Below are 26,060 nucleotides of genomic sequence, written 5' to 3' on the forward strand. Positions count from 1 at the left end.
TTTTCCTATGTGAACACGAATAGGATGCAATGTGGAAACCTACATGATTGGTCCACATGCCAGAAGCTGGGGTTATTGCAAAGTAAAAATATGAAAACCATATCAATATAGTTAAGGAATACGATACCAACATAACAACATGCATATGCAATTTTATTGTTCGAATTTCATCTAAGTACTTCATGTTGCTCCAAACTTTCCGCCATTACCTTCTAACGTGATAGTTACAGTTGACTCGATGAGATGCTAGAGTGAGGCTTTTGCTTTTGGCATCAGGGAAGAGTACTAGGGGATACCAAATTGCCATGTCAAAATGGGGTCATGAGATGCCAGTTTGCTTTCACAAGAAGCGGAACCACTTGAACGAGGCAAATAAACCAACCTACTTTTGGGCCATTCCTCAGTGCTTGTTTACTTTCCATCTTCAACTTTTGATTCCCGATGTTTCTTAACCGAAAGGGAATGCGAAAAAGGGAAGCAACGCCCGCCGAATATTTACTACTTGACGAAGATCTATAACCAACTATCTTCAACACAAAAAGCCTAAAATTACCCTATAAGTTGGTCTACTATTAGGGAGAGATTGTACCGACCGACTAATCATGATGGAAGCTTGAGGCATTGATTAGCTTTGCCTAATAATAAGTCATGGAAATTCATTGTAGGTTTTCGTGTATCTACTCAACTGCCACCATAACAATTGGCAATGGCAGAATCTCCACCTCAAGATCACATTCCCATAATTGGAGATTCTCTACTTTCCACCCAATTCTGATGCTATGAACACGTAACATATATACAGATGAAGTTATGATCCTCATGTGCTGCATTAACTTATAGATCCGAAATAGGCCCGTGGTAGTTGAATTAGTTACTCAAGGATGGGCAATTTCGCCATGACCGGTCATTACTCATTTTATGGTGACTTTTCTATGCCCCACCATTTAATGGGAAATAAAAGGGGCCAATTAGACACTATCCTGTCAAATGTCATTCGAAAGGCCTCTTGTAAATGAAACAAATGCATAGGTTCACCAATTTGGTAGAGTTATTCAGACATTGAGCAAAGTAGCTTGTATTACATTATATGAAACCCGACAAGAACTGTCCTATCATTGTTTTTAGCTCCCTTTTACTCGTCAAGAATGCTATCAACCAGGAAATCTTTCAGACTCAGACAGGTAAATGAGAAAATTGGCAAAGTCAGATGGAGACAACTTCGATTAACAGAGCAACAAATGGTTGCTTTCGTGATAGTTAAGAATCCCGAGTTCCATAGAACATAGTCAGTTAGTCACCGTCTGGAGACACAGCACGTTCCACGCAGTTACGTACAAGAGAAAAAGCAACAGCAATCCCTCCGCTTGGATTAAAATTCTAGTTTAATCGAACCAATAGTGGATCTGTTAGCTTTTGACACAGTTTCAGCTCCACCCCACTGGAGGGGCTGCTTTATTTACTCGCGGACAGCTATTCGAAAAGCTTCTTTCCAGTTATTTTGATGCCTAGAACAAGATAAGAAAGCTTTTTTCTGTCAAAAAGTTCCAGTGCAGGAACCAATAGCCAGTCCCAAACATTATCACCGGAAGAGGGCATTTTAAAAAAAAAAAAAACACATGCATGATTCATTTGAACTGCCATAAATCATGAAAAACGATATACAATAATAATTCTTGGAGTTTTGTCACAATAACGCTACCATCTACCAACTACAGAATTCTTAATATTGACGGATAAAGAACAAATGCAAAAGTTTATCATGAGCTAAGAATACACGTCTATGGTCCTTTCGGGGCTAGAAATTCTCAACCAGATTAATGGAACCATCGAATATTCTTGATATCCATTACATTGATGATACGAGCCCAGCAATAAATTAATCCAACGATGCCTTGTTATTGGCAAGTATCTGTACTAGGAGATTTTAAGCGTCGGAAGAATGCATTTGCACGTGATCCTCGTCAAACATGAGTCAACCAGAAATGGAAAAAAATTCACAAGCAAAGCATTTGGATTAAGGAGGTGGCTTCTAAAAGTTCATGGCGTAATTCTGATTAATAGTGGATAGCAGTGGTCTTTCTCATAGCTGGGCCAGGAGTCTCTATCCTCGCCATTCATGAATTTCTCATGACGGTTCCAGACTTCTGCGTCATAGTTCTCAGTTACAGTGAATTGCAAGCCATATTCTTTGACAATCTCCAAAAACATGTATAGAGAATCCCCTCTTTTAGGGCTTATAAAAATTGCTTCAGAGGATCCCGTTTTTGACAGGAGGAGCTTGACAGTTCGGGCGAGGTCTCTGTGGAAATCCTTAAAGAAAGTGCTGTCAAGTGACCAATCAAAGTCATGAAAATAATAGAAGATAAGCAGAGATTAGAAGACTATTATAAAGATCACAAAAAGCAAGACAATTTTTTTTTCTGGGTACAAAAAAGCAAGACAAGTTGTATGCATGTGAACGTGCTCAAGCTTTACGTACTGGGTACAACAACCCTTTGTCAACAAGCGAATAAATTTGGATATCTAGACGTATCCAACATTTACTTTGCCACTAAAACGAAAAGGAGAAAAAGAAAAGTAATCCCATTTGCCAACAATGCCACGAATGCAAAAGTCTACTCATAACAAGAGAACATAACTTGCGGCCTTCAACCAGATAACCAAGAAATTTGGGGCTTCATGACTGCCACGTCATTCTAAATCATGTTCACGCGTCAAATTTATCCAATAGAGTAAGGACAAATGCAATTCACGTAACATCAAATTTATCCAATACGACCGGCACTGGGATGGCTGTTACTCAAACTACAATTGAGTTTTTTCTTCTTTTTTCACGACATGATGTAGAAAAGCATCATAAGCACGAAGAACACGTCTAAGGCTATCAGTCAACTCTATATTGAATATAACCTTACCAATCACTTGCAACGATGATGTCAAAAGTGCTGGCAATATCAAAAGTTTCTTCCTGATTCCAGTGAAGCATCATAGGCTTCACTGTTGTATCTCCAAATGTTCCAGAATTAACCTCAATGTTGCGCTGAATATCTGATTGTAATGAAAGCTTATTCTAAATCAAGAGGAAAATCGAGCCTTTGTTGTCGTGTTAATCTTGTACGAGCATAAATATTCGGAAGAGTGCAAATCTAGGGCACCAAAACTTTATACTTCCATGTTCAATACAAAATTCACAATGCAACCGTCAAAGCTTTATGATTCAATATTAGATGGCATTTAAGCATATACGGATTAAAAATAAAAAATATGAACAGAAAATTACAAACATTAAAGGTAAATTGGGATAAGGGAGCATTGTAAATTAAGAATGATAGGGAGCATTTGAATTTACATTAGCCAGGAAGTTGATGAAGTATCCTTTTATTTGTATACCTTTTTCCAAGTTCTAAGCAGTTCTTTCCTTTCTCAAGAAGAACAGATAGAGGGTTGAGACAAAGAAAACTATACACTCTCTGTAGAATTATTATTGTTCTAGCAGTAGCAAAACATGTGCATCTAAACATAGACAAAAACATCACAAAATCACTGCTAAACTCAACTGAATTTCTTAAATTCCACAATCTCGGAAAACTTTAAAAAGTTTCTCGTAACTTTTGTTACTGCAACTAATAATTTTATCCATCCACGCCATTGGCAGACACCAAATGGTACAAGCATTTCTTAAATTTAATTCAGACAAGCCTTAAACATAGACGCACCAACTAGCAATGCCATCAAAGAGCATCCTCAAATTAGATTTTGAACATTTAGTCTCATAAGCCTCACTTCCTTCATGAACAAATTTTAAAAAGAAGATAGTTGAATGCAAATATAGCAGTCTGCTAATCCTTTAAATCAACGTATTGCCATTGCTTAAAAATGTAGGGTCATCATGTGGAAACATATCAAAATTGAGCCAGCCAAAAAAAAAAAAAACACACGCACACACACACGCACAAGCAAACAAAAGGATACAATTGACTACTTGAGGGTTTCCATCTGAGATTACAACCTCCGACGCCTCAGTAACAGCTGCAATAACAAATCCAGCCAAACCATAACCAGAACCAAGCTCAATAACTTTTTTATGCCTGATAATATTAAAAGGTAACATAAAAAAAAAAAGAAGAAGAAGAAGTCAGGAATGCAGAAGAACATAAAAAAAATAGCATAAAGTAAGAGAAATCAAAGCAACCAAAACACCAAAGAATCTAGAGAAGTAATGATTAGCAAGGAATTAAATTGTCAGGCAAGCAACACGGCATCGTTTTTTTTTTTTTTTTTTTAAAACCTGAAAAGATCTGCATTTGACAAACAATAGTAAGCAAGAACATCTTCTGATGGCCAGCTACCTGCAGAGGGAATGCCAACTTTATAAACAGAAACTCATGAAATAAAGACCAAAATTACATTGAGACAAGTGAGAACAGATAATTTACTTTCTAAAAGTAACTACTGATTCCAGTAGAATTCTCCAAAGGCAACTTAAATATGATTCATTAGCACCTTTGTGCACCATAAACATTACTTAATAAAAGCAACCTCTCTGCATTAACAATTCCTGGAAACATGATGATGAAAATTTCAGGGCAAAATGGTGTCCTGCAAGACCAGCCATTCAATGTAAAAAAAGATCTCTCTTCTTTTTTATTTAAAAACAAAAGTTGTCCTGAGGTTACACTTGACTCCTCCAAATAATAATAAAGGCTAAATACTAGTTCTGAAATCTAATGCCGGAATCTCACTTCACCTAGTCTTTCAAACTTCATTGATCCATCTCGTTAAAGAAATAGTTTCCTTCATTAGTTTTAGTAACCGAGCAATTCTTCACATGATAAAAAATGTTTTAATAAAAAAAAAAAAGTTCATTGATTTTCATAAGCTAAGCAGGGACTTTGCAAGATAGCCATCTCAGTCTGATAATTAAACAGGACTAAACAATAAATGCAACAAGCATGCATATGTACATTCATAAATAAAATATGTACTTTAGACTCCTTGGATAAAACACTTGCGGTTTTATTATACTATAGAGCCACCTTAACATAGAAGTCATCACAAATACAACTCAAAAGAAGCACTATTGTGTCTTTGACCTTGAAATTCATGAGAAAAAGGAAATATTACAAATAAGAAGGGGATGCGAGCGATTCAAAGATTACATTAATTTGAGTGATGATTTTATTTTTGCGCTTACATTGAAATTTGATGCAAGTATTTTTAGTCCCTGTAAAGTAGGGAGAGAAAATCTTCCCTGAGTAAGATAATAGCAACTTACAAACAACTCCTGTGTTGTCAATGTTGTATCTGTTGCAGATCTCAAAATCACTGAGCTGAGCATGGTCGTCCACTCTTTGTCTGCATAAAATTGTTCATAACACTGGACCGTTATTCAAAGGGAAAAAAACAATTTAAAATGCAATGACTATGTTACCCAGGCCCTCTAAAGGGTGACACGGATATTATGCACGTGCCCACAATAATTCTACTTCATCCAAAAAAGAAGGCATAAATACACCAACCCGTGTTATTTAAGTTATTACAACAATAACAAGCCTTATCTTATTAGGCAGGGTCAACTACATATATCGCACGACGCTATTGTGCTCTATTAACAACCAAGTCTTTAGATATATTGTTGACTAGAAGGTCTCGTTCAATGATCCCATCAAGCGTTCTTCTCGGTCTTCTTCTGCCCTTTTTGTAAGACTTCAAACTGTCTGATTTAGCCTCCTCACCGGCACTTCTAATGGCCTTCTCTACACATGACCACACCACCTCAAGTGATATTTAACCATTTTCTCTTTAATGGGTGATACACTTACTCTTGCTAAGATATTTTCACTTTCAATCTTATCTTTTCTTGTATGACCATCTCAACATCTTTATTTTTGCTACTCTAACTTTATGTTCTTGTTTTTTTTTTTTATCGTTCAACATTCACTACCATACATACAACACAGCTAATGTTATTTAAGTTAAAAGTATAAATTTTTTTTTTTTGGGGGATATATTTATCTCGCTATAAAATAGAAACACAGTTTATGAACTTCTAGTGAAAGTAGAAATCATGGCTAACTCAGTTACTTCACTAGTGTCTACATTAACTGAACACAGGGTGATGTAATACGAAAAATGTGTGTGCAGTCTCTCGCGCGCGCGCGCACCCAAACAAGCTCGTAACCAATCTAAGGGCAAGTCAACTTTCCCAAAAGGAAAAAGAAACGAAGAGAAAAGCATCGAAGGAAATGAACTCACATTAAAAGTAGTTTCGGAAAGCCATGGATGGGTATGGTGTAACAAAAGCGAGCATCCCTTGAAGTCGACTCATCATTAGTTTCACATTTGTCGAGTAGCCGAGAGGGAATTAATTTGAAGCCATGAATGCTCCTTCTTGAAATGCGCCTGATGCCCATTTGGGTTTGATCATCCGCAAAGCCATGATCTGAATCAATTCGCAACCAAAATATTGCAATTTAAAGAAAGGCACAGCTGGTGACGGCCATGAACATCACATGCTCGGGGGATAGAGTGTGAAAAGCTCAAGAGCGCAGACCTGGATTTGAAGGAGAAGGACGAGGGAGAAGAGCCTGGCGAAGGATCTTCCATCTCAAAGATGAAGCTTTCTCATTGGTTCTGCTTCCCACCATCACTTACGCCTCACCATCGTCTTCCCTCTGTGGAGTGAGAAATCTGAAGTACTTTGCCTTTTTTTGTTTTTTAGTTTTTGACTCACCATACGGAGCTGAGAGCAAAGAGGTCTTGTGGGCTTTTGAGTGTATCTGACTGGATACAGCTATACCGGCATCGATGCCGAGGGCCCCACGCTAAACATGTAAGGAGCCCATTTCCCCATTGAAGCCCATATAACTCGAAGATTTCAGAGAAAATATTTTATTTTATTCAGAAAATTGATGAAAAAGGGTAGTGACTTGCGATTATGAGCTTGTGACCTTTTTCAGAATTAATATTTTAATGATTCTCTTGTCTTTCTTTTTCCAAAATTACTCGATTAGGTCAGGAATGCGTCCTAATTTAAAAGACGACCTGTTAGACGTCATTGATCAGTCGTGGGTTCTTGATACTTTATGTTCTTCCTTGTGCACTATTGATATCCATGTGACTGGCCACCGTATAGTTAATATTAAGATGAGTGTGATGGACGAAAAGGCGAGGCATAAAATCTAAAGCACAAAGACGAACGCAAGGGATCTAATTTAGAAATAGAAGTAGGGGAATCAGTTTCCTGCTCTGCGGGAGATGAGCATTAATAGTTCATCTCGCATTGCACATCGTTTTATTTAAAACAAGTAGGAGATGTGTTTAAGTTTATTGCCAAACGGCATCGTCTTTACTATGTTTCTACTTTCTAAGAAAAAAAAAATTTTTGTCGCATCATTCAGCCCTCACGAGAGAGAAGAATTGAGACACTTGGCAATAACTTTGGAGAGAGAGGGGTTTTTAGTGCAGAAAAAATTTCAGATTGAAGAATGAGGTGTTCGACTTTCTACCATCCTTTGTGATTAAAAAAGACGTCGAATTTCAGACTTTTGCAAATTATGTGAGGTTTATGACTAGAAGAGACCATCGATGCCGGAGGCCATGGAGGGGCTGAAAGTCTAAAACAGGTGAGGAAGAAATTCATGATTCAGGGGTCTAAGATAGGGACAGGAAATGATGAATGAGATTAGTTAATTAAAACAGAGTGTTTAGTTTTAAACGAAAAAGAAATTGCTTCTTGTTTTATATAAAACGGTGCGGAGTGAGAGATGAGCTATCGGTGCTCATCTCCCGCTGAGCAGGGAAACTCGTTCCGGTTATGGCAAGCGGCTTCAAAACCTGCTTCCTGTGAAAACATCAGTGGTCAGCCACGTTGTCTGCTCTGCTAAATTGTAATGAAGCAGCCATCCATCGTCCACGTTTTACTACTACTACTCCTCCTCCTCTTAATCCCACTGTGGAATCAACTTGCTTTTACTCTCCCTGTTCATTTATCAGTATCACCAGCAGTACTCTCCCCATCTTGTTTATTTTAAATGTCAAATATACCATCAATTAATTATTGTATAATGTCGTTCCTCACAAATCCTGCACATCCAACAGTTTACCTTGAAAAATAACAAGGAAGTTCTAATGAAATGCAACTTGATTCTTTTAAATAGTTTTTCATGGTTATACATGGTATTTGGAAAAAGCATACACATGACGCGTTATTGCTGCGCTCGACTATTTCGCAGTTTAATGAATAAGCAGTAGGATCAAAACTTGAAGAAACTCTGCTTTTCCGAAATGGAGGAATGGTTTCATTCCATGAATGAATCAACCTTACATTGGGCTTCATAAGAACGACAGGACTCTAACACCACTATCTCATGACTCACTATCCCCCTACCTGCTACATGATAAAAAATGTAGGACACTAGGACCACTCTCAACAAAATATAATCAGTAACAATAGACAATATTGTTCGTGTGCTGACGATGTATTTACACCACGATAGATGCAATTCAGTACAATGTCAATATTCAATATTGCCCCAAAGGTTAAAAGTAGTACAATCTTAATACGGAACTTTTGACGTCAATTTAAAAGGAAAAACACTAGAACAGAGAGAGCAAGAGAGCATAAAGCTGAAGCCTTTGATTCTGTTAATCCGCTATGGCTTGCCTTACTCAAAAAGCCACAGCCGGACGAAATAAGCTGTCATTTTCGATGGCGTGGCGCATTAATAATCTGTCCCACAAAAGATGGGATCTGACTCGGGCAGCAATTCTTCGATCACATATTTGCAAGGTAAATCGCCCATTTTACGGGAAAGAAAAGGCTTCTCCGACTGCTTCATCTCCTTCTTCGCCATGGGCTCTACCGAAAGGTTCGATCTGCTCTCATGGATCTGCGTACATATTCTACTACCTGTGGCATTTCCTCTCGATCTTCTGTTTTGTTTCTCTGTGCAGCTCAGGAGCAGAGGTTGTCACCGTTGACGTGCTCACCGCCAAGGGTCTGACCCACGCCGGCCATGTTTATCTTGATGTCAGGTACATGTCTGGTATCGGATATTTTTCATGGTTATGCTTTTTTCCCCCGAGAAAATGAACCTAACCTGGTGGGAAGAACTGAACAGGACAGTAGAAGAGTTCGAGAAAGGGCATCCGGTTGCGGATAAGATCATCAACATTCCATACATGTTCAATACGGCAGAGGGTAATGGAATTTTGTTTTCTTTGCTTTGGTCTGATTTGGTTAACGTTGCATTTCATTTCCGGGGGCAAAATCTCGTGAATTCATGCAACAGGGAGGGTGAAGAATCCGGAGTTTCTGAACAAAGTTTCCTGTGCTTGCAACAAGGAAGATCATTTGCTCGTGGTAAACTTTTCTTTCTGCCTGGGGTCTAAGGATTTTATTTGCAGTGAAAAGTAATAGTTATTTGGATGTGCAATCCAGGGATGCCAAAGCGGGGTGAGATCTGTGAACGCAGCAAGGGATCTTCAGGCTAATGTAAGTGGATTAAGTTTACAGATAGAGTCATAAACATGAGCGGTGAGAGAGTGATGAGGATAGTGATTAACGAAGAGTGAGAATGAAATGACAGGGGTACGAGAAGGTGAGGAACGTGGGAGGAGGGTATTTGGAGTGGGTTAAGAACCAACTTCCTGTGAAAGCATCGGAGGCCAACCATGACCATGACTGATCCGCCGAACTCATCGGCCATCGATCGTTGCTCCTTCCACCAGCCTCCTTAAATGCCTTATCCGCATTCCACCTGTCTCGTGCAGCGCATTTACCTCTGCCTCATCAGTTTTTATATCCCTATCTTCCAGTCCACCATGTTTGTTGTCTTTGGTTTTTTCTCTTCATCAAGCTGTGCTATCAACTTGTTTTATCGTCTTCGTTTTTATGCCATGCGGCCTTCAGTTTTATCTGTTTTTAAGGTTAAATCGTTCCTCTCTTCTTCTTTTTTTTCCTTTTAAATCTGCTCAAATTCTAATTTAGTCCCCTAAATTTTTAGAGTATATTTTTAGTAATTTAATTTTAACACTTAGTTTTTGTTAAAAAAAAAATATTAACACATTGCTCTCATTTAAGCAACACATTTAAATGGTCTGCAATTAAATACCAACAAAATATACTCTAAATTTTATATAATTGTTTGTATATTTTAAAATTCCAACATACTTTGTTAACATTTAATTATGGAATCACTACTTAGAGTTACTGAGTTAATATTTTCCATTAAACGAGACTAACGATGTCAAAATTAAATAACTATAAATATGGACTATTTTTGAAATTGATGTAAATTTAGAGAATTAAAATACAATTTAGTCAAACTCAAACTATAAATCATTAAATTTCCATTCATCACATATGCCGGAGACTAAATATTTTGCTGGAATGTTTATTGTATTTTTACCCAAAAAAAAGCATATAAAAGTTTCAAATTGTTAGTACAAACAAAAATGTCCCCCAAAAAGTCAATGATTCGTTATTACTGAATGAACTATTGTTTTTCCCACTATTAGCCTGACAGGAACTTCCTGTCATCCAAAAAAAAAAAATACATGACGCGAACTATTTTGATGCTACCTGCGTAACGATTTTCTCCTTTGCAGTTAAAATAGACATTCATGTTACACGATTAAAAATGACTAATACATTCGAGAGTTTTAGTTCGAAGAAAAGTTCACAAGCTTACGCAGGTATTTTACTAAAATAGTTAGGTCCACTCTAATACTACCTTCCCAGTCCTTATATAAGAGTTAATTGATAAATTTAAGTAGATTAAAAAAATTAGTTAAGTTAGTTATTTGTAATAAATAAGTATTGTCTTTCTTAAAGTACTTTTACTAAGTAAGTATATTAGTTAGAACTATTATTACTATGAAAACTATCTTTGAAAAAAATAAATAAATATAAAAAATGAAATAAATTAGAATCTTATATTTATAACTAAGTTAAAAATCAAAGTAAACAAAAAGCGGGCTAGTAAGAAATAAGCATATGATATAAAGGCGGAGTAAATGGTTTGTTGATACGAAGATAAACATTTTATATTCACCACCAACTCACAACCATGCTCAAATAATAACTATATTCAATACCAATATAAAATATTAAAAATATCAGATGGATATTAATGCACCATCCATTAAATATAACTTTTTGGAGTTCAATAATACCAAGTTATTAAGGTGATCTTTTTTCTTTTTTTTTGGTGACAAGGGATTATTAAGGTGATCTTTTTTATCACCAGTATTTGAATCCTTGTCTTTGTTAAGAAGAATTAAATTCCTTCCGCTCTATGCAGCTATTGTTGGTTGCCAGTTTTAATTCTCATTCTAATTAATATGACTACACAATAACCGCATGCGAAGTTGAGGCAAATTTAATTCTTTTGTTGTTCTTCAAACTGCCATGAACTACAAATCAGAAGGAAGAAATTCTTGATAACTATTGAAAAATAAGATATGAATTGGTTGTAGAAGATCATTGACGACTCTTTCTTGACTTCTCCCCCACTTTGATTCAAGTCTTCTTGGTGTAACTGGTCGGTGGGACCTTTCAAATTATAACAACTCAATAAAACTGACCCATGGTACAAGATGCAACCTGAGAATTGACACGTTAACCGAAACCGCCTTGTTTAGGTAATGAGTTTATTGGATCCCATTAGGCTCAGACCAGTTCATGACAGCGCAGCCAATTTATATGTGCTCAGTTGTTCTGAACAAAGGCTCAACGTTCTGCCTCTGCAAACCCCCAACGACCACATGCTCACATTAATGGCCAACATCTTGCTCTGCTCCATCAAACTGACCTTTAAATACGTTTAGGTTAATTGTTCTTGTCTCATGTAAAGAAGAAGCTCAAATGTTTAGAAGAGTGTGGGTTCCGAGATAGAATGCACAAATGGTGGAAGAAAATATGGAAGGAAGATCCCTGGCTGAAACCCCCACCTGGGCAGTTGCAACCGTCATCACTCTATTGGTCACTACAAGTTTCTTGTCTCACGTCTCATTGAAAAAAATTATAAAGGTAAACTAAGCCATCCTATTCTATGCTTTCTGTCCCCTTTGAGACTCTCCCATTCATGGGTTAACTTGTTATTTCATCAATACCACAGTGGTTGAATAGAACCAAGAGAAAATCTCTGCTTGCCGCAATGGAAAAGATCAAAGAAGGTGTGAAATTTGAAGTTTTAACCCCTCACGAGTTTCATTAAAATTTTCCACCTTTCTAAAAATGATCTGATTTAATTTTGATTTCTAAACAGAGCTTATGCTTTTTGGGTTGCTTTCATTGCTGATGGGTCATTGGACTATTTTTGTGGCAAAGATTTGTGTTAAGTCTTCAGTTTTAAGCAGCAAATTTTTCCCGTGTGCTGTGGAAGGCAATTCATCAATCCGTTCAAGTTTAGAGCATCATAATATGACAGTTTTCAACGAGCATGGGAACTCTGGGCTGCATGATTATTGCCCTGAGGTAGTTTTCCTATCACATCCAGTTCACATAACATTTTAGCCAGTAACTTGCAATGCGGTTAACACTTCCTCATTGGTTTAAATCCAAAGGGCATATGAACTGCATAGTTCATGAACACTATTGTTTTTATTAAAACTCTCATAATTCGCTTTCCAGGGTCACGAGTCATTTGCTTCTTATGACAGCCTTGAACAGCTTCATCGTTTCATATTTGTCCTGGGGATTACTCATGTTTCCTACAGTTTTGTCGCTATTGCCTTGGCCATGATTAAGGTTCAGGCATCCTTCTGACACTGATTTTGATCCCTAGAATTGATGTATGGGCCCTGATTATCTTAACTGAGTTCATGCAGATATATAGCTGGAGAGCATGGGAAAGTGAAGCAAAGACAATGGCTATGCAGAGTTTACAAGGTCCACAATTTCTGATCCGATAACTGCAACGAACCATTGCATTAACTGAAACATTCATCCTGATGATGTTCCATCTTTGTCAAGGTAGATCCTTCGCAAGTCACATCAAATGTAAGATTTAGACGGCTTTCTACGTTCATTGTTCACCAGGCATCCCATCCCTGGAGTCAGCACAAAGTTCTTGTTTGGCTGGTACTGTATACGGATTATTTTCTTTTCTTTCCATGGTTAAGATATATGAACTCACCAACAAAATTACTGTATCTGTTCGTAGTTTGATTGATATATTTTGATCTTGCTTCATGTTCATGCTAAGGAACATGAAAATTATGGAACAGGATCAGATCAATTATACAACTTAATTTAATCTTCACTGCAAAAGGAACGTGCTTGTCTTCTACATAAATTTTAGTTAATCAAATTCGTGAACTGCTTAATTTGGAGTCTTCCCCATTTTCCTTGACGTGTTACAAGGATTTTTTTTAAACGGTCTAAGTATTACTAGGCTGCTGTATGCTTGCTACAGTTTATCTCCCAGATTTTTCAGTGGAATTTTCCTTATCGTTTAATGTTCTCTTAGATGACTCATAATACTCACGGACCTGAAATGCAGCTTTGCTTCAGCCGCCAATTCTGGAGTTCCATCAACCGAGCTGATTACATGGCATTGCGCTTAGGTTTTGTTACAGTGAGTGCTTTCTGATCGCTACATAACTGCTGTGCATATACCTTTTACTTGTGCCCTCGTGCAGAAAGGAATGGAGGGCTGAAGGTGACTCATCGGCTAACTTTGCTTATTGGCTAATATTTATCCATTTCTTTATTATGATATTCTGTAGACTCATCAGCTTCCCCTGACGTATGATTTCCACAACTACATTCTTCGAAGCATGGATGATGAGTTCCGTGACATTGTTGGTGTTAGGTGCTGCTTCTTCTCTGACATTGGAATATAAGGCTTTCACTAGATTACTATAACTAAAGTTAATTTTGCTGATGAATTTGCAAGTTTCACTACTTTAAGCTCGCCTGGATATAGATATGGTGAGTGACTACATGCAGTTTACGCAAATCAAGTAATGACTCCAAGATTCTCTGCCAGACTCCTCAGTTGATACTTTATGGGAGATAAAGCAAACCTCTTGTCACCTTTTTTCTAATGGACTCTAACTCATTTGATTATTAGCTTTAGCCTGTAACCTTTGTTTATCATACTGATTTTTGGTCATGGAAAATTAATTTGATAGCCTCACCTTAACTTGTTTTTGCAGCGTGCCTCTCTGGATATATGCCATTTGTTGCATTTTCCTAGATTTTCATGGTAAGTTTCTGTGGGTATTATCATAAGCTTGATAATTTCTTTAGGACAAGTGTGATATGTGATGCTAGTGTTTTTTTTTTTTTTTTGTGGGAATATGATGCTAGCTAGTTTCTTCAATCGTCAGTCATGGATCTAATCAAACTGAACGTTGTTATTTTTGTTCAGGAAGCCACTTCTACTTTTGGCTTTCTTTCATTCCAACAATTGTGAGTTCTGATAATGCTTGTCGTTCCCTTTTGATTCATTACTAAACAAAGAATTTTCCTCAACTTGAAGAAAAGGTCATGTTAGGGAAAAATAATGATGATGATGACTTTCTGTTGTTGATTTGGAATTCAGTTGCTCCTGGTAATTGGTACTAAACTGCATCGGGTGGTGGTAAAGCTGGCTGTGGAGATAATGGACCGTTGCCCATATATGAAGCACACTCAATTCAACTTACGAGATGAGCTCTTCTGGTTTGGGAAGCCAAGGCTTCTTCTGTGGTTAATTCAGCTCATATCCTTCCTGGTCAGTCACCAAATGACATTTTCAAAACTGATAACACCTTCACACGTTTCTTTCATCTCGTTTAACTTCTCTAGTAACCTTGCAGAATGCATTTGAAATGGCATCATTCATATGGTCCCTTGTAAGAAGCTACCTTTGCTTTTATGTTCAAATTTCTAAAATTAGCATATACGAACAATTACAGCGCCACAAAATTAAGGACGTGATCGTTGATTTGATGGTCTTGAGTTTTTTTTTTTCAAATTGCAGTGGGAAATCAGAGAACCTTCTTGTTTCATGGACAGTCGAACCTTGGTTGTAATCCGCTTGTCATTTGGGTAAAAATCACGTGATAATCTAAACCTCAGGAAAGAGCATTCACAAATCCACTAAGAGTAACATGATTAATTGCCAACACAGGGTCATCTCCCAAATCTGGTGCAGCTTCATAACGTTTCCTCTGTATGTTATCGTCACGCAGGTTCAGCTTCTTCTTCTTCTTCTTCTTCTTGTCGCTCGTTAGAATATATTCTTCATCACATGGCAAGCATTTAATGTGGCTTCATGAGTATTGATTATGCAGATGGGGTCGCGGTTCAAGAAGTCTGTGATATCTGAGAATGTGAGAAAATCACTCTCAAAATGGAAGAGGAGAGTGAAGAGCAGACAAAGTCCTTCTGCCTCGCTCCTTGGCGCGACAACAACATCAGTGACAACGTTGTCCGATTTGATGACGTCCGAGATGGTGAACTCAAATTACAATGCAATAAACAGTGAGGAAGGAAGCTCCTCGGGAACTAAGGAGTCTGGTCTCTCGCATGATCTTGATGATTACTCGGATACCCATATACATTACGATTCTTCTCCTTCGCTGACTTTGAGAATTTGAGATTCCTTCTCATGAATACGTGTTCTGCCAAAATGCTATTTTCTTCATCCCAACGCAGCCAACCATTTGCTTAAGGAAAATTCAAGGAGGAAAGGGAACATCAGAGAGAAATATCTATCTTTTGCTTGGTACACTGTGATTAAGAGTTCAATGAGTTATTGGTGCTTCTCTTCAGTAATGGAAATATGGAACCTTCACTAATTCCTCCCCCCCCCCCCAAAATTTCTATCCAAAAAAAAAAACTTCATCTTACCAAACATAACATTTGGTTAATCAACCTGGGGGACAGTTTTTCTTCAAAATTGGTGTTCAACTTAGAAGATAGTTAATCCTCAGTTAAAACCTGAATGCTAAAAATGGCATTAAACAATGCTCGTAAAAATGGAAAATACATGATCATGGATAAATGATGATGCCACCAAGCATCGCCGTACAAGCTATGGTTTTGAAACAGCCAACACAAAACAATAGTAGATCCTCAAATTGCCTGCCAAACTAATGATTAGATCGAATGTTAAATTCTAAATTCATAGAAAACTACAAATCTAATATAGTAGAACATGAACATCTTCCACCATATATATAGTAGAATATGAACATTTTCCGATGGTAAAAAAGAAAGAAGAAGAAGAATATGAACATATTTCAAACCGGTAAGGGCAAAACATCCGATTACCCATGCAAATCTTGGGATGGTAAAGCATCATAGGAGCTTTGAGCCTTGTCATGGAAGATATGGATGTTGTAAGAGTGGTATAGTTATTGTTACCAATTAGGTAAAATTCCGGCTCTGGCTCATAACTAAATTAGAATTAGAAGCAATCACTTGGAGTTCGAATTCAGATTATTCTGAAATCAATCAATATTGTATATTGTTGCACAAGATAATTTACTATACAAAAGGAAATCGTTTGATAAAAAGCAGAAGAAGTTTTAGTTTCTTTTTTTTTTTTTTTTGCAAATACATAAATTCATTTTCACAATTTTTCGTTGTCAGTATTCTTCAAATTGCAAGGCATATATCTATATCAATACATGTATCATAATTAGAAAATCAGTTATTATTTTAATTTTTAAAACATGAGTACATTTATATCATTAAAAAACAATTTTAGTTAAAATGAGAGGGAGTGATTACATTTGCATATAACTTTCTCTTTTCAATCAAGGGACAATTTCATTAAAAGCCAGTTATTATAGTATATTAATTTGAACAAAACCCAAATGAACAACAAAAAAAAAAAAGTAGGTTGGCTCGGTGCAACTAACAGAAAAGAAACTTAATAAATAAAATGAAAAATGAACTACAAAACTAAAACAAGCCATAAAACAGAAACGTATGCAACTAAAAGTTCTACAATCTCACTTCTATCCTGTACCACACAGCACCAGACTAGTTAAGAAGAGGAATTCGTGTAATCTTCGTTCAAGAAGAACGAACTGAATAACAATTTCTCACAATAGCTTCCTTGGAGCTAAACCAAGCCACCAATATCATGTTAGAGACGACAACCAAAGTCGCGGGACGAAAAAGAATTCTAGGACTCGATGAAGACCAATCCCGATAGTCTTGAGAGGACCAGATCTCTTCTCTCTTATTATTTTGTGGGAAGCCATACGCTGATACCATAATACTACTTCTGATTCTTAATATAAGATCCTATTTAACTTTTATTTTGGTACTGAATATAATACCCCAATCCATTTTGTCTCTCATATTTATACATTTTTTTTTTCAAAATAGCCCTTCTAATAATAAGAGTTCTAGTCAATACACTTGATTAGCAAGGATATTTTAGAAAAGACAATACCTATTTAGGACAAATAACTAACTCAACTTACTTTCTTAATCTTCTCAAATTAGTCAATTGGCTTTTATAATTAGGACCGGAAGTAGTACTCTACGACTCTTGCTTGCAGTAGAAAAGTATAAATGAAGTGGCATACTTAACGCACTGCTAAGCGTGGTTTTTACCCTCTATGGTATCCTATTTGATTTGATAATCTTTCATGTTGAGATAAAATTTGAATTTTAGGATATTTTGTTCAGCCTTTGCGACAACTGTGAAAGTCAAGGAAGCAGCTAAAACTATCATACTACCTCAGAATGCAGCACTATGAGAAACTCGGAGAATACCATACCAAGTGGCAAGGACTTGCCTCCAGCAGAGGTACCCTCAATTGGGACAGAAATCAAAGTGCAGGTATGCAAAAAACCGGTGGTCTGGTCCAATCCAATTCAATCCCAAGTGGTATGGTCCTATCCAATCTAGTGCAAATAAATTATATAATGAAATTAGACTAGATTGAACCAGACTGGTTGGTCGAGCTGGATTGGGTTTCAAACCAAGTGATTAAACCACCTGGACTGGTCCGGTCCAATCTGGTCTCAGTGAATTTTTTATTTTTTAATAATTTATAATTTAGATGTTACCTTTAATTTTTTTTCAATATTTCTAGAGATTTTTATGTATTTATGATAAAGTCTTAATATTTTAGGATGAGTTTTATATGATTGTAGGTATCTTTTATTGTCTTAAATTGTATTTATGATGTTAAAATCTTGCTTCTCATAAAGGAAAAAAATTGAAAACCTGGATTGTCTGGACCAGTCCACTAGTTTGATGAACCAAATTCAGTCCAACCCGACCTCGGGTTACCATTGGACTGGACTAGATTATAGATTGTCAAACTCGACCCGACCAAAATTAGACCAGACTTCAAGTTGGACTCTGGTCTGGTCTTGTTTGTTTGTTGTGCAGCCCTAATTCAACGGCATGGCCTAGTAGTAGGGGTGAGCAAAACCAAACCATAACCGAAAACTGAACCGAAACGAATTTAATTTCGGTTTTTTGATTCGGTTATTTCGATTTTAGGTTATATATTCGGTTTTTATTTTTTTAACAATTCGGTTTCTGTATTTGGTTCGGTTAGTAGAAAAAAATTCGGTTATAACCGAATAACCGAAATAAATATATTATATATTTATATTTAATAAATATTGTTATAATAAATATATATGTGGGTATATATGAACTTTTTAAATATATTTATATCCAATAAATATGGTTATAATAAATATTATTATAATAAATCACATTCAATGATGAAATATTTATTAATTAATGGTTGTAATCGTGTTTTATTATTTTTAATTTAAAATAATTTTTCATATTTATATATTTCGGTTAATCGATTAACGAATCAAAATTTTCGGTTAATTCGGTTTCAATTCGGTGTTTAAAATTTATTTTATTCAGTTATTCTGTTATCATTAATAACCAAATCAAAAAACCGAATACTCACCCCTACCTAGTAGCATAAGAGAATCAAAGTCTCCAGAAAAAGATTGATTTGGATTGGCTTCTTTAAACTTAAACTAACACCTCACAATGTGTCTTGAAACGAGTTTGTTTATGAATAGTGCGAGTCTCTGTATACCTTATATTTTTATGTAATATTGACAATATTAGAAAAATAAAATATTAAAAATTTTACGTTGCCGTTACTTAACGGCTCCGTCAATCGACGGCGGGCAGATATAGCCATGTTAACTGGAGGCAGCCCTCTCCAGCAAGCAGGCCTCTGCTCTCCTCTCTCCGTTTCTGGTACAATTCAAAAAGCTGTCTCTCTGTAAGGTGCGGACTCACTAGATCGTTGGCTTCTAAAATCTGCGACGATGGTGCTCGAGGTAAACCCCTCTTTCCCTTCTACTTGTTCCTAACGAACCCTAGCAAACGTATTTCTCATTTTTTAAAATATATCAAATTAGGGTTTTCTTATCGTTATTGGAGCTTTTTTTTTTTCATTAGATTATTTTCTTCACAGGCGACAATGATCTGTATTGACAATTCCGAATGGATGCGTAACGGTGATTACTCGCCTTCTCGATTTCAAGCTCAAGCAGATGCTGTCAATCTTATCTGCGGTGCCAAAACACAGGTGAAGTTGATCATGAATGTTTATCCTCTTTTAGATTTCCTTCTTCTCTGTTTATTAGTTGTCTTCGTTTCTGGGGAACTAGTTGGACGAGAAGAAAAGGAGGTATTGTTATAGGTGGCTTGAGATGGGGGCGACTTGTTCATTTATTACTGACGATCTTTCTTGCTCGAAAATATGTTTCATTTTGTATATTTTTCTTTCTCAAGATTGACATGTTTTAATTATATTTAAAATTTCATGTTCTATATGGATCATTCCTTCTTGACCTGAACTCCTTGTTACAGTCATAGTTGCACTTTCGAGATACCTTTTCGGGGCTTATTTGAACTCTGAATTCTGATGAATATATTTACTGATTCACAGTCAAATCCAGAAAATACAGTTGGAGTTCTCACAATGGCAGGGAAGGGAGTTCGGGTTTTGGTGACCCCCACCAGCGATCTGGGCAAGATCTTAGCTTGCATGCATGGTCAGTTTATATTCATTGAATGCTCATGTCATCGCCACACTTCGTTAATTGAATTATATCCGTTTTTTTTAACTAAATCAGTTGAATCTAGGACTTGATTCGCTTGTTAAGATGGTGCCAGTGCTTCTTATACCAAGAAGTCGCGATGTTTCCTTACTAGATTTTGTTTCTGGTTGTTATAAGATTTCGCCTTTTGTGTTTCTCATTTGACGATGATGCATGTTGTTTTTTCCACTTCAAATGGGATGAGCTTAGGTGTTAGATTTGCCTGTGGAAATAATATTGTTTCTTTCTGTTTGTTGGTTTTAATTGAACTCTGTTTTAATTTTAGTAGCAGCTATATAAGATCATTTGTTAAATTGCATGCTTATTTGTGGGGTTGAACTTTTGTGGAACTCGCTTTTGTAAATGCTGAAAAAGAATTGCAGGAAATTTGCAGCTTATGGCATTTTTGGCTTTACTTAAACTCTTCTGTTCACGTTGAAGTTTATTTTCTTAATCTTAATCTTAATCTTGTAAATTAGGACTAGAAATAGGTGGTGAAATGAACCTAGCCGCTGGTATTCAAGTGGCACAATTGGCTCTCAAACATCGGCAAAATAAGAAACAGCAGCAAAGAATCATCATTTTTGCTGGAAGGTATACTTGGCTATGTCTTCTTTTATTTGTTATCATATTTTGTTGAGTTAATTAGGTTTTTTCTTTAATGCTCCCCTCCATTTCTTTTTAGTCCCGTCAAGCACGAGAAGAAGATGCTGGAGATGATTGGGAGAAAACTAAAAAAGAACAGTGTAGCCCTTGACATTATTAATTTTGGTGAAGAAGATGAAGGCAAGACTGAAAAGCTGGAAGCACTTCTCGCAGCCGTTAATAATAATGATACAAGCCACATTGTCCATGTTCCAGCTGGTCCCAATGCTCTTTCTGATGTACTTATAAGGTAGTGTATTGAATATTGAATTACTTGTTTTCTCTTTAGTTTTTGGTTTTATGTAAGAAGTCATGTTGTGATTTTGGATATTTATGTAACATTATTTTGTGGCAGTACACCTATTTTTACTGGCGATGGGGAAGGTGGAAGTGGCTTCGCTGCTGCAGCAGCTGCAGCTGCAGCTGGTGGTGTATCTGGTTTTGAGTTTGGTGTCGATCCAAACTTGGATCCTGAGCTAGCTCTCGCTTTAAGAGTTTCAATGGAGGAGGAGAGGGCCAGACAGGAGGCAGCTGCAAAAAAGGCTGCTGAGGATGCTGCCAAACAGGAGAAAGGAGATGATCAGCAAGCCAGTTCACAAGATGCAACAATGACTGAGCGAACCAGTGCTGCAACATCTGAAGCTGATAACAAGACAAATGATATGATGGTTGGTTTATTTTGTCCTTCCAACTGTTATTATTCTGCCTATTTTCTGCTGTTGTGCTGGCAAGGGGGCTATATTGTCTTGGCTGATGCTACAAGCTAATTGACCTGTGTTTTTGATGTGATAAATAGGACCACTTCCATGTCCTGCACACCAACTTCAATTTGAATTTGACATGCTAATGTGAAGTTTTTGATTTTGCCATCATGTTACTGCTATTTTTTCATTGCCATCATGAGCACCCAAAAGGAAATGCCATGTATTTTTCCTTTTTCCCTTGCTGGTGGCTGGTGCTACAATATAGTTGGCTCTATTCTCACACCCATGATTATCAATTTTATCATCATGACCTTGTACATCTTTTATGGTGACCCTCTAGTTCCCAGTCTGTTTGCTCTGCATTTGTGACATTATTAGTTTGTGCATTATTCTTGTTTTTCTCTGGCTCCCTAGAAATGTACTTTTTCTATGTAATCTTTCTGGAGTGATTAAAAATAGTGTGGAGGAGAATAATGGGAGGTTCTATCTGCCCATTCTTAGTCTGCTGCTTATAAAACAATCATCCCCTTTAACTATAATTCAGCAACATTTTTTAGCCATGTGTTCATAAGAAAGACACTTCAAGTAAAGAAAAAGAAGGGGGAAACGTTTGAGACTTATTAGTGCTGTTTGAAAGGGTCTTGAATAATGGGATCCAAAATGTTAGTGCTTTCTTGTTCTATATTTTTATGTATTTATGTGTTGAAAATTTTCCATAAATAGAATTTAACAATGATGGTGGTATTTTATTCTTGGAATTGATCTTCAAATGCAAACAGGATGATGAGAATGCTCTCCTGCAGCAAGCACTTGCGATGTCAATGGATGATCCTGCCATTAACCAGGACTTAAGAGACACAGATATGTCAGAAACAACTGCAGAAGATCCCGATTTGGCACTTGGTTAGTTTTTATGCTGTTCAGAAACTCTTCATTCATACTCGAGTGACTTGCATCTCTGTCCTTTACTTCTGGTCTCTTAATCCGTGGGAAGTGCCACGTGGTTCTATTACTTGGTTATTGAACTAATTACGAAATTTAGAGGCATGAATCTTGGATTGGTGAGGAAGGAGAGGGAATATCTTGTGCGTGCCTATAGCAAAGATGGATGTAACAATTTTTTTAATTCATTTTGGTGTTTAGGATCTCTTGGCATCATGTCATTGCACAGGATTGCTTAGCATGCATCTGTGTATTTTCTTGGGTCCTTCTACTCGTTTGAGGGCTGACATTAGTTGAATGGTAGTCCTGAGCCATGAGAACCTGAGTGTGACCTGGACATGGGATCTAATTGATTTGCATCTCTTCTTGGATTATATTGTAACTCAAAAAAATATTAATGGATGTCCAGCTTTTTACCGATTCTTGGTTATTTCTTGTTTCGCAGCCCTTAAGTTGTCAGTAACAGACAATACAAAGGACTCGGCAAGCCAGTCAGACATGAGTAAATTGTTGGCTGATCAGTCATTCGTATCTTCTATCCTCGCCTCAGTATGTTTGATATATCCTGTAGTTTTTTAGTACTGTTAAAATCTTGTTCCATATGTTCTGAACTAAGTAGTTATTCATTGCTATTGCAGCTTCCTGGTGTTGACCCAAATGACCCATCTGTCAAAGATCTGCTGGCCTCCATGCAAAATCAGTCTGAGGTGAGTATTTTGCCTGATGATATCCTAATACGATGTATGGATTTCTCTTAATAGCTCAAAAGAAAGAAAGAAAAACCTATTGCCAGGTTCTTGAATCAAAATATGATATATAATTGTTTTCTCGAGAGAATTAATCATAGCTTGAGCTATTAAAATTTTTTGCTTATAGTGTTTTTATCAAAAAGTTTGATTGCAAATATTCAAAAACTGTATCTAGGTTTTGTCCCGCTGTTTTTGGAGGACTAACTTTGGTGGATTTTCATGTATAAACATAAAAGATATGCAAGCGACAGCGTGCTGGTTTTAATAACTACCTATCTCGCATTGCTAGCATTTTGACTATTGTTGGTATTTTGGTTTATTGTCTGCACTCTTGTTGGTCCCCTGATCTTTCTTCTAATAATCAGCCCCAGCAGAAGAATGAAGACAAGCCGCCAAATGAGGAGGAAAAGAAATAATCTTGTGGATCTTATTGTCCATGTCAGGCTTTATATTCTGTTCCCTTGATAGACAAATTTGTTAGCATGTTGGATGGTGGTTCAAAATAGGGCACTCTTTGGAACTGATGTTTGGTTCCATGACTTAAGTTCTAGATGATTGTTAAGTTACGCGTTGCTGTTGGCCGAGCTTTGCAACGTGGCCACTCGGGGAGGAACATTCGAACCATTTATATATATATATATATATATTTCAATATCTTCAAATATATATTTCATATAGATCCTTCCGATTTTCGAAATTGATTTATAGGCTATAGCATATTAGTATGTAGTTTGGGTTTTCTTGCGGGCCATTTGATGCTGGCAGATGCATTATTCAATTTTTATGATTTTTTTTTTTAATTTCAAATGCAAAAGGTGGGGCGTAGTTGTGCATATTTGTATATTGCAAATTTGCAATCACGCAATGTTTAAAGTCAGACCGGGGTCTCCTTTTTTATTGTTTAACCCGTAGTCAAATCGGTAAGAAAATAAATAAAAAAATATTATATGCATGCATAATATATATTTAAGGATTAAAATACCAATTAATCAAAAAACGTCATATGTCGAATTATCTTTGTGGTTATAGTTAAACCGCAACATGTTAAAATACAATAACAAGGGGAAATCTTGAATTGCTCAACCTATGCTAATAAAATTATTCAACTCATGTTAATAAAATCATGTATGGTGTGTGGGCATGCATCTGTTGCGTCAATGATGGCAATGGCATTCTTTGGTGGAGCTGAATACTATTTCCCGTCTTAATTATAAGATTTACTTGGAAAAATTAAGAAACTTAGTTAAATTAGTTATTTATAATGAATAGATATTTTTTTTAAAATATTCTTACTAATCAAGTTTGTTAACTAGAATTATTATTATTAGAAGGATTATTTTGAAAAAAATAGATAAATATGATAGACAAAATATATTGAGGTCTTATATTTAGGATCAAAATAAAAGTTAAACAAGGTCTTATATTAAGGACCGGAGGTAGTAAATACTATCTTTGGTCTTTAATATAAAAGTTAATTAATTAATTTAAGTAGATTGCGAAAATTTATTAAGTTAGTTATTTGTAATTATTAAGTATTATCTTTTCTAGAATATCTTTGATAATTTTGTATATTAGTTATAATTATGATTTGAATAAATTTTTAGCATGTGTAACTACTAGAAGGGTTATTTAAAAAAAAATGAAAGATAAAGTAAACCGTGATCTTATATTTAGGATCAAATTAAAAATCAAATTAGTTTTTAAATTAAGGACAAGAAGTACTTTTCCGGTTCCTAATATAAAACCTAATTGTCAAGTTGATTTTGGTTCTAAATATAAGACCTATTTTTATATTTATCAATTTTTTCTAAATTACCTCTATTGATACTCCCATAACCACAATCAAATAGGGGAGAGAGAGACAGAATATTAAAGAAGATGGTTATGGTGTTTTAAATATATTATATTTCTTATAATTAACTAACTTATCTAATTTTTTAATTTAATTAAATTAGTTAAATAGGTCTTATATTGAGAATTGGAAGAGTAAATATATATAAAATTAAAGTAAGAGGAAATAAAATACCTTTTGTCGTTTGATTAACTTTGGAGAGTTCGCCATCCTCAAACGTGGAAAACTATGTTGCTGGCATGGTAGGAATCATCAGATATAATATCAATATTATATAAATTGATTTAAATCTCACCTTCAAGGAAAAACAGGATAAACTGAATTTTTCTTGTGAGGTATTTTTAGAGGAGCTAGAATCATTTTATAAAGAATTATAGAATATTATTAAGCGTATTATTGCTTTATTGCTTTAACCATCGACGCTAAGTCATCTATTCGTATGCATAGCAAGATTTTTTTAACCTGCTCCTCTAGTCCTATTTGTAGGATAGAGAAAAATAATTTTTTAGTTCTATTTATAAGATACAAAAAATACAATTTCACCTTTTATTTAATATTGTGTTCACTTTATTCTAATAGGGTGTAATGTATTCAAATAAAAATAAAATTAGAAAGTTGTTAACTTTTAAATAAGAATTAATAAGGTTTAACATTTTTCTTAATATGTAGAAGTAATCTATAAATAGGATCAAATAAGTAATTTTTTTAAGATTATGCATTACATTACTCTAATTTTTTTAAGAATACTTTTATCTTCTCAAATAATATTTCCAAGACAAAAAATGCACTCTAAAATAAATACACTTAAGCCATCAAATTTGTGAAATGTTACCCAAGTCAGAGCATAAAAAAATGGACAAAAATGTATTTATTGAACAATATGCTTAGCTCCAAGTACAAATTTTTTAAAGGTTGGGTGTAAATGCTGGAAAAAAAAAGAAGGTTGGGTGTAAATATTAAATAATTGATTTATGCAACCATTCAAATCTCGATATCCTAGTGTCGCTACAATGAGTAGTCAGAGCATAAGCGTTTGAAATCTTTAAATACTCATATGTGGGGGTTTTCAGTAGGGGGTTTGGGTAGATAAGACTGTTGGAAATGTAAAAATTGGATAA

The 26,060-nt window shown here is 35.8% G+C and overlaps 4 protein-coding genes across 4 annotated transcripts; 3 read left to right on the plus strand and 1 right to left on the minus strand.

Moving 5' to 3' along the window:
• Positions 1-1,621: 1,621 nt before the first annotated feature.
• On the minus strand, positions 1,622-6,709 carry LOC114732126 (calmodulin-lysine N-methyltransferase). Its single transcript, XM_028919419.1, has 7 exons — positions 6,554-6,709; positions 6,256-6,427; positions 5,276-5,355; positions 4,289-4,349; positions 3,973-4,088; positions 2,916-3,048; positions 1,622-2,323 (listed from the first exon to the last, which is right to left on the minus strand). Exons 1-7 carry the CDS (start codon positions 6,645-6,647, stop codon positions 2,038-2,040), a joined length of 942 nt encoding a protein of 313 aa, XP_028775252.1. The 5' UTR covers positions 6,648-6,709; the 3' UTR covers positions 1,622-2,037.
• A 2,021-nt stretch (positions 6,710-8,730) lies between these two features.
• Positions 8,731-9,936, plus strand: LOC114732129 (thiosulfate sulfurtransferase 18-like). The gene is made up of 6 exons (XM_028919422.1): positions 8,731-8,870; positions 8,956-9,036; positions 9,123-9,202; positions 9,294-9,364; positions 9,443-9,496; positions 9,591-9,936. Exons 1-6 carry the CDS (start codon positions 8,746-8,748, stop codon positions 9,687-9,689), a joined length of 510 nt encoding a protein of 169 aa, XP_028775255.1. The 5' UTR covers positions 8,731-8,745; the 3' UTR covers positions 9,690-9,936.
• Positions 9,937-12,138: 2,202 nt separating this feature from the next.
• On the plus strand, positions 12,139-15,872 carry LOC114732123 (MLO-like protein 4). Its single transcript, XM_028919416.1, has 15 exons — positions 12,139-12,180; positions 12,273-12,481; positions 12,638-12,754; positions 12,835-12,895; positions 12,984-13,087; positions 13,509-13,583; positions 13,735-13,820; positions 14,167-14,216; positions 14,382-14,422; positions 14,556-14,726; positions 14,812-14,847; positions 14,976-15,043; positions 15,126-15,186; positions 15,289-15,615; positions 15,649-15,872. The coding sequence occupies exons 1-14, from the start codon at positions 12,162-12,164 to the stop codon at positions 15,592-15,594; spliced, it is 1,404 nt and encodes a 467-aa protein (XP_028775249.1). The 5' UTR covers positions 12,139-12,161; the 3' UTR covers positions 15,595-15,615; positions 15,649-15,872.
• Positions 15,873-19,177: 3,305 nt separating this feature from the next.
• LOC114732124 (26S proteasome non-ATPase regulatory subunit 4 homolog) lies at positions 19,178-23,691 on the plus strand. Its single transcript, XM_028919417.1, has 10 exons — positions 19,178-19,285; positions 19,423-19,536; positions 19,900-20,005; positions 20,530-20,644; positions 20,736-20,945; positions 21,051-21,363; positions 22,179-22,302; positions 22,787-22,890; positions 22,980-23,048; positions 23,456-23,691. The coding sequence occupies exons 1-10, from the start codon at positions 19,274-19,276 to the stop codon at positions 23,504-23,506; spliced, it is 1,218 nt and encodes a 405-aa protein (XP_028775250.1). The 5' UTR covers positions 19,178-19,273; the 3' UTR covers positions 23,507-23,691.
• The last annotated feature ends 2,369 nt before the right edge of the window (positions 23,692-26,060 follow it).

Source organism: Neltuma alba, unplaced genomic scaffold, assembly GCF_004799145.2.
Source record: "Neltuma alba isolate B1F8T4 unplaced genomic scaffold, ASM479914v2 tig00012878_pilon, whole genome shotgun sequence".
NCBI lineage: Eukaryota > Viridiplantae > Streptophyta > Magnoliopsida > Fabales > Fabaceae > Neltuma > Neltuma alba.

Excerpts from the sequence above, each read along its gene's own strand:
- LOC114732129 (XM_028919422.1), top strand. The coding sequence starts at position 8,746 with ATGGGATCTGACTCGGGCAGCAATTCTTCGATCACATATTTGCAAGGT. Across the intron at positions 9,037-9,122 it reads CATGTTTATCTTGATGTCAG|GACAGTAGAAGAGTTCGAGA; the intron begins GTACATGTCTGG and ends AGAACTGAACAG. Across the intron at positions 9,365-9,442 it reads AGGAAGATCATTTGCTCGTG|GGATGCCAAAGCGGGGTGAG; the intron begins GTAAACTTTTCT and ends TGTGCAATCCAG.
- LOC114732126 (XM_028919419.1), bottom strand. The coding sequence starts at position 6,647 with ATGGTGGGAAGCAGAACCAATGAGAAAGCTTCATCTTTGAGATGGAAG. Across the intron at positions 3,049-3,972 it reads AAACCCTCAAGTAGTCAATT|ATATTCAGCGCAACATTGAG; the intron begins GTATCCTTTTGT and ends CATTACAATCAG. Across the intron at positions 2,324-2,915 it reads ATCATCGTTGCAAGTGATTG|CACTTTCTTTAAGGATTTCC; the intron begins GTAAGGTTATAT and ends GTCACTTGACAG.
- LOC114732123 (XM_028919416.1), top strand. Across the intron at positions 12,482-12,637 it reads TGCATGATTATTGCCCTGAG|GGTCACGAGTCATTTGCTTC; the intron begins GTAGTTTTCCTA and ends TTCGCTTTCCAG. Across the intron at positions 14,727-14,811 it reads TTCAGCTCATATCCTTCCTG|AATGCATTTGAAATGGCATC; the intron begins GTCAGTCACCAA and ends GTAACCTTGCAG.
- LOC114732124 (XM_028919417.1), top strand. Across the intron at positions 19,537-19,899 it reads TCTGCGGTGCCAAAACACAG|TCAAATCCAGAAAATACAGT; the intron begins GTGAAGTTGATC and ends ACTGATTCACAG. Across the intron at positions 22,891-22,979 it reads TATCTTCTATCCTCGCCTCA|CTTCCTGGTGTTGACCCAAA; the intron begins GTATGTTTGATA and ends TTGCTATTGCAG.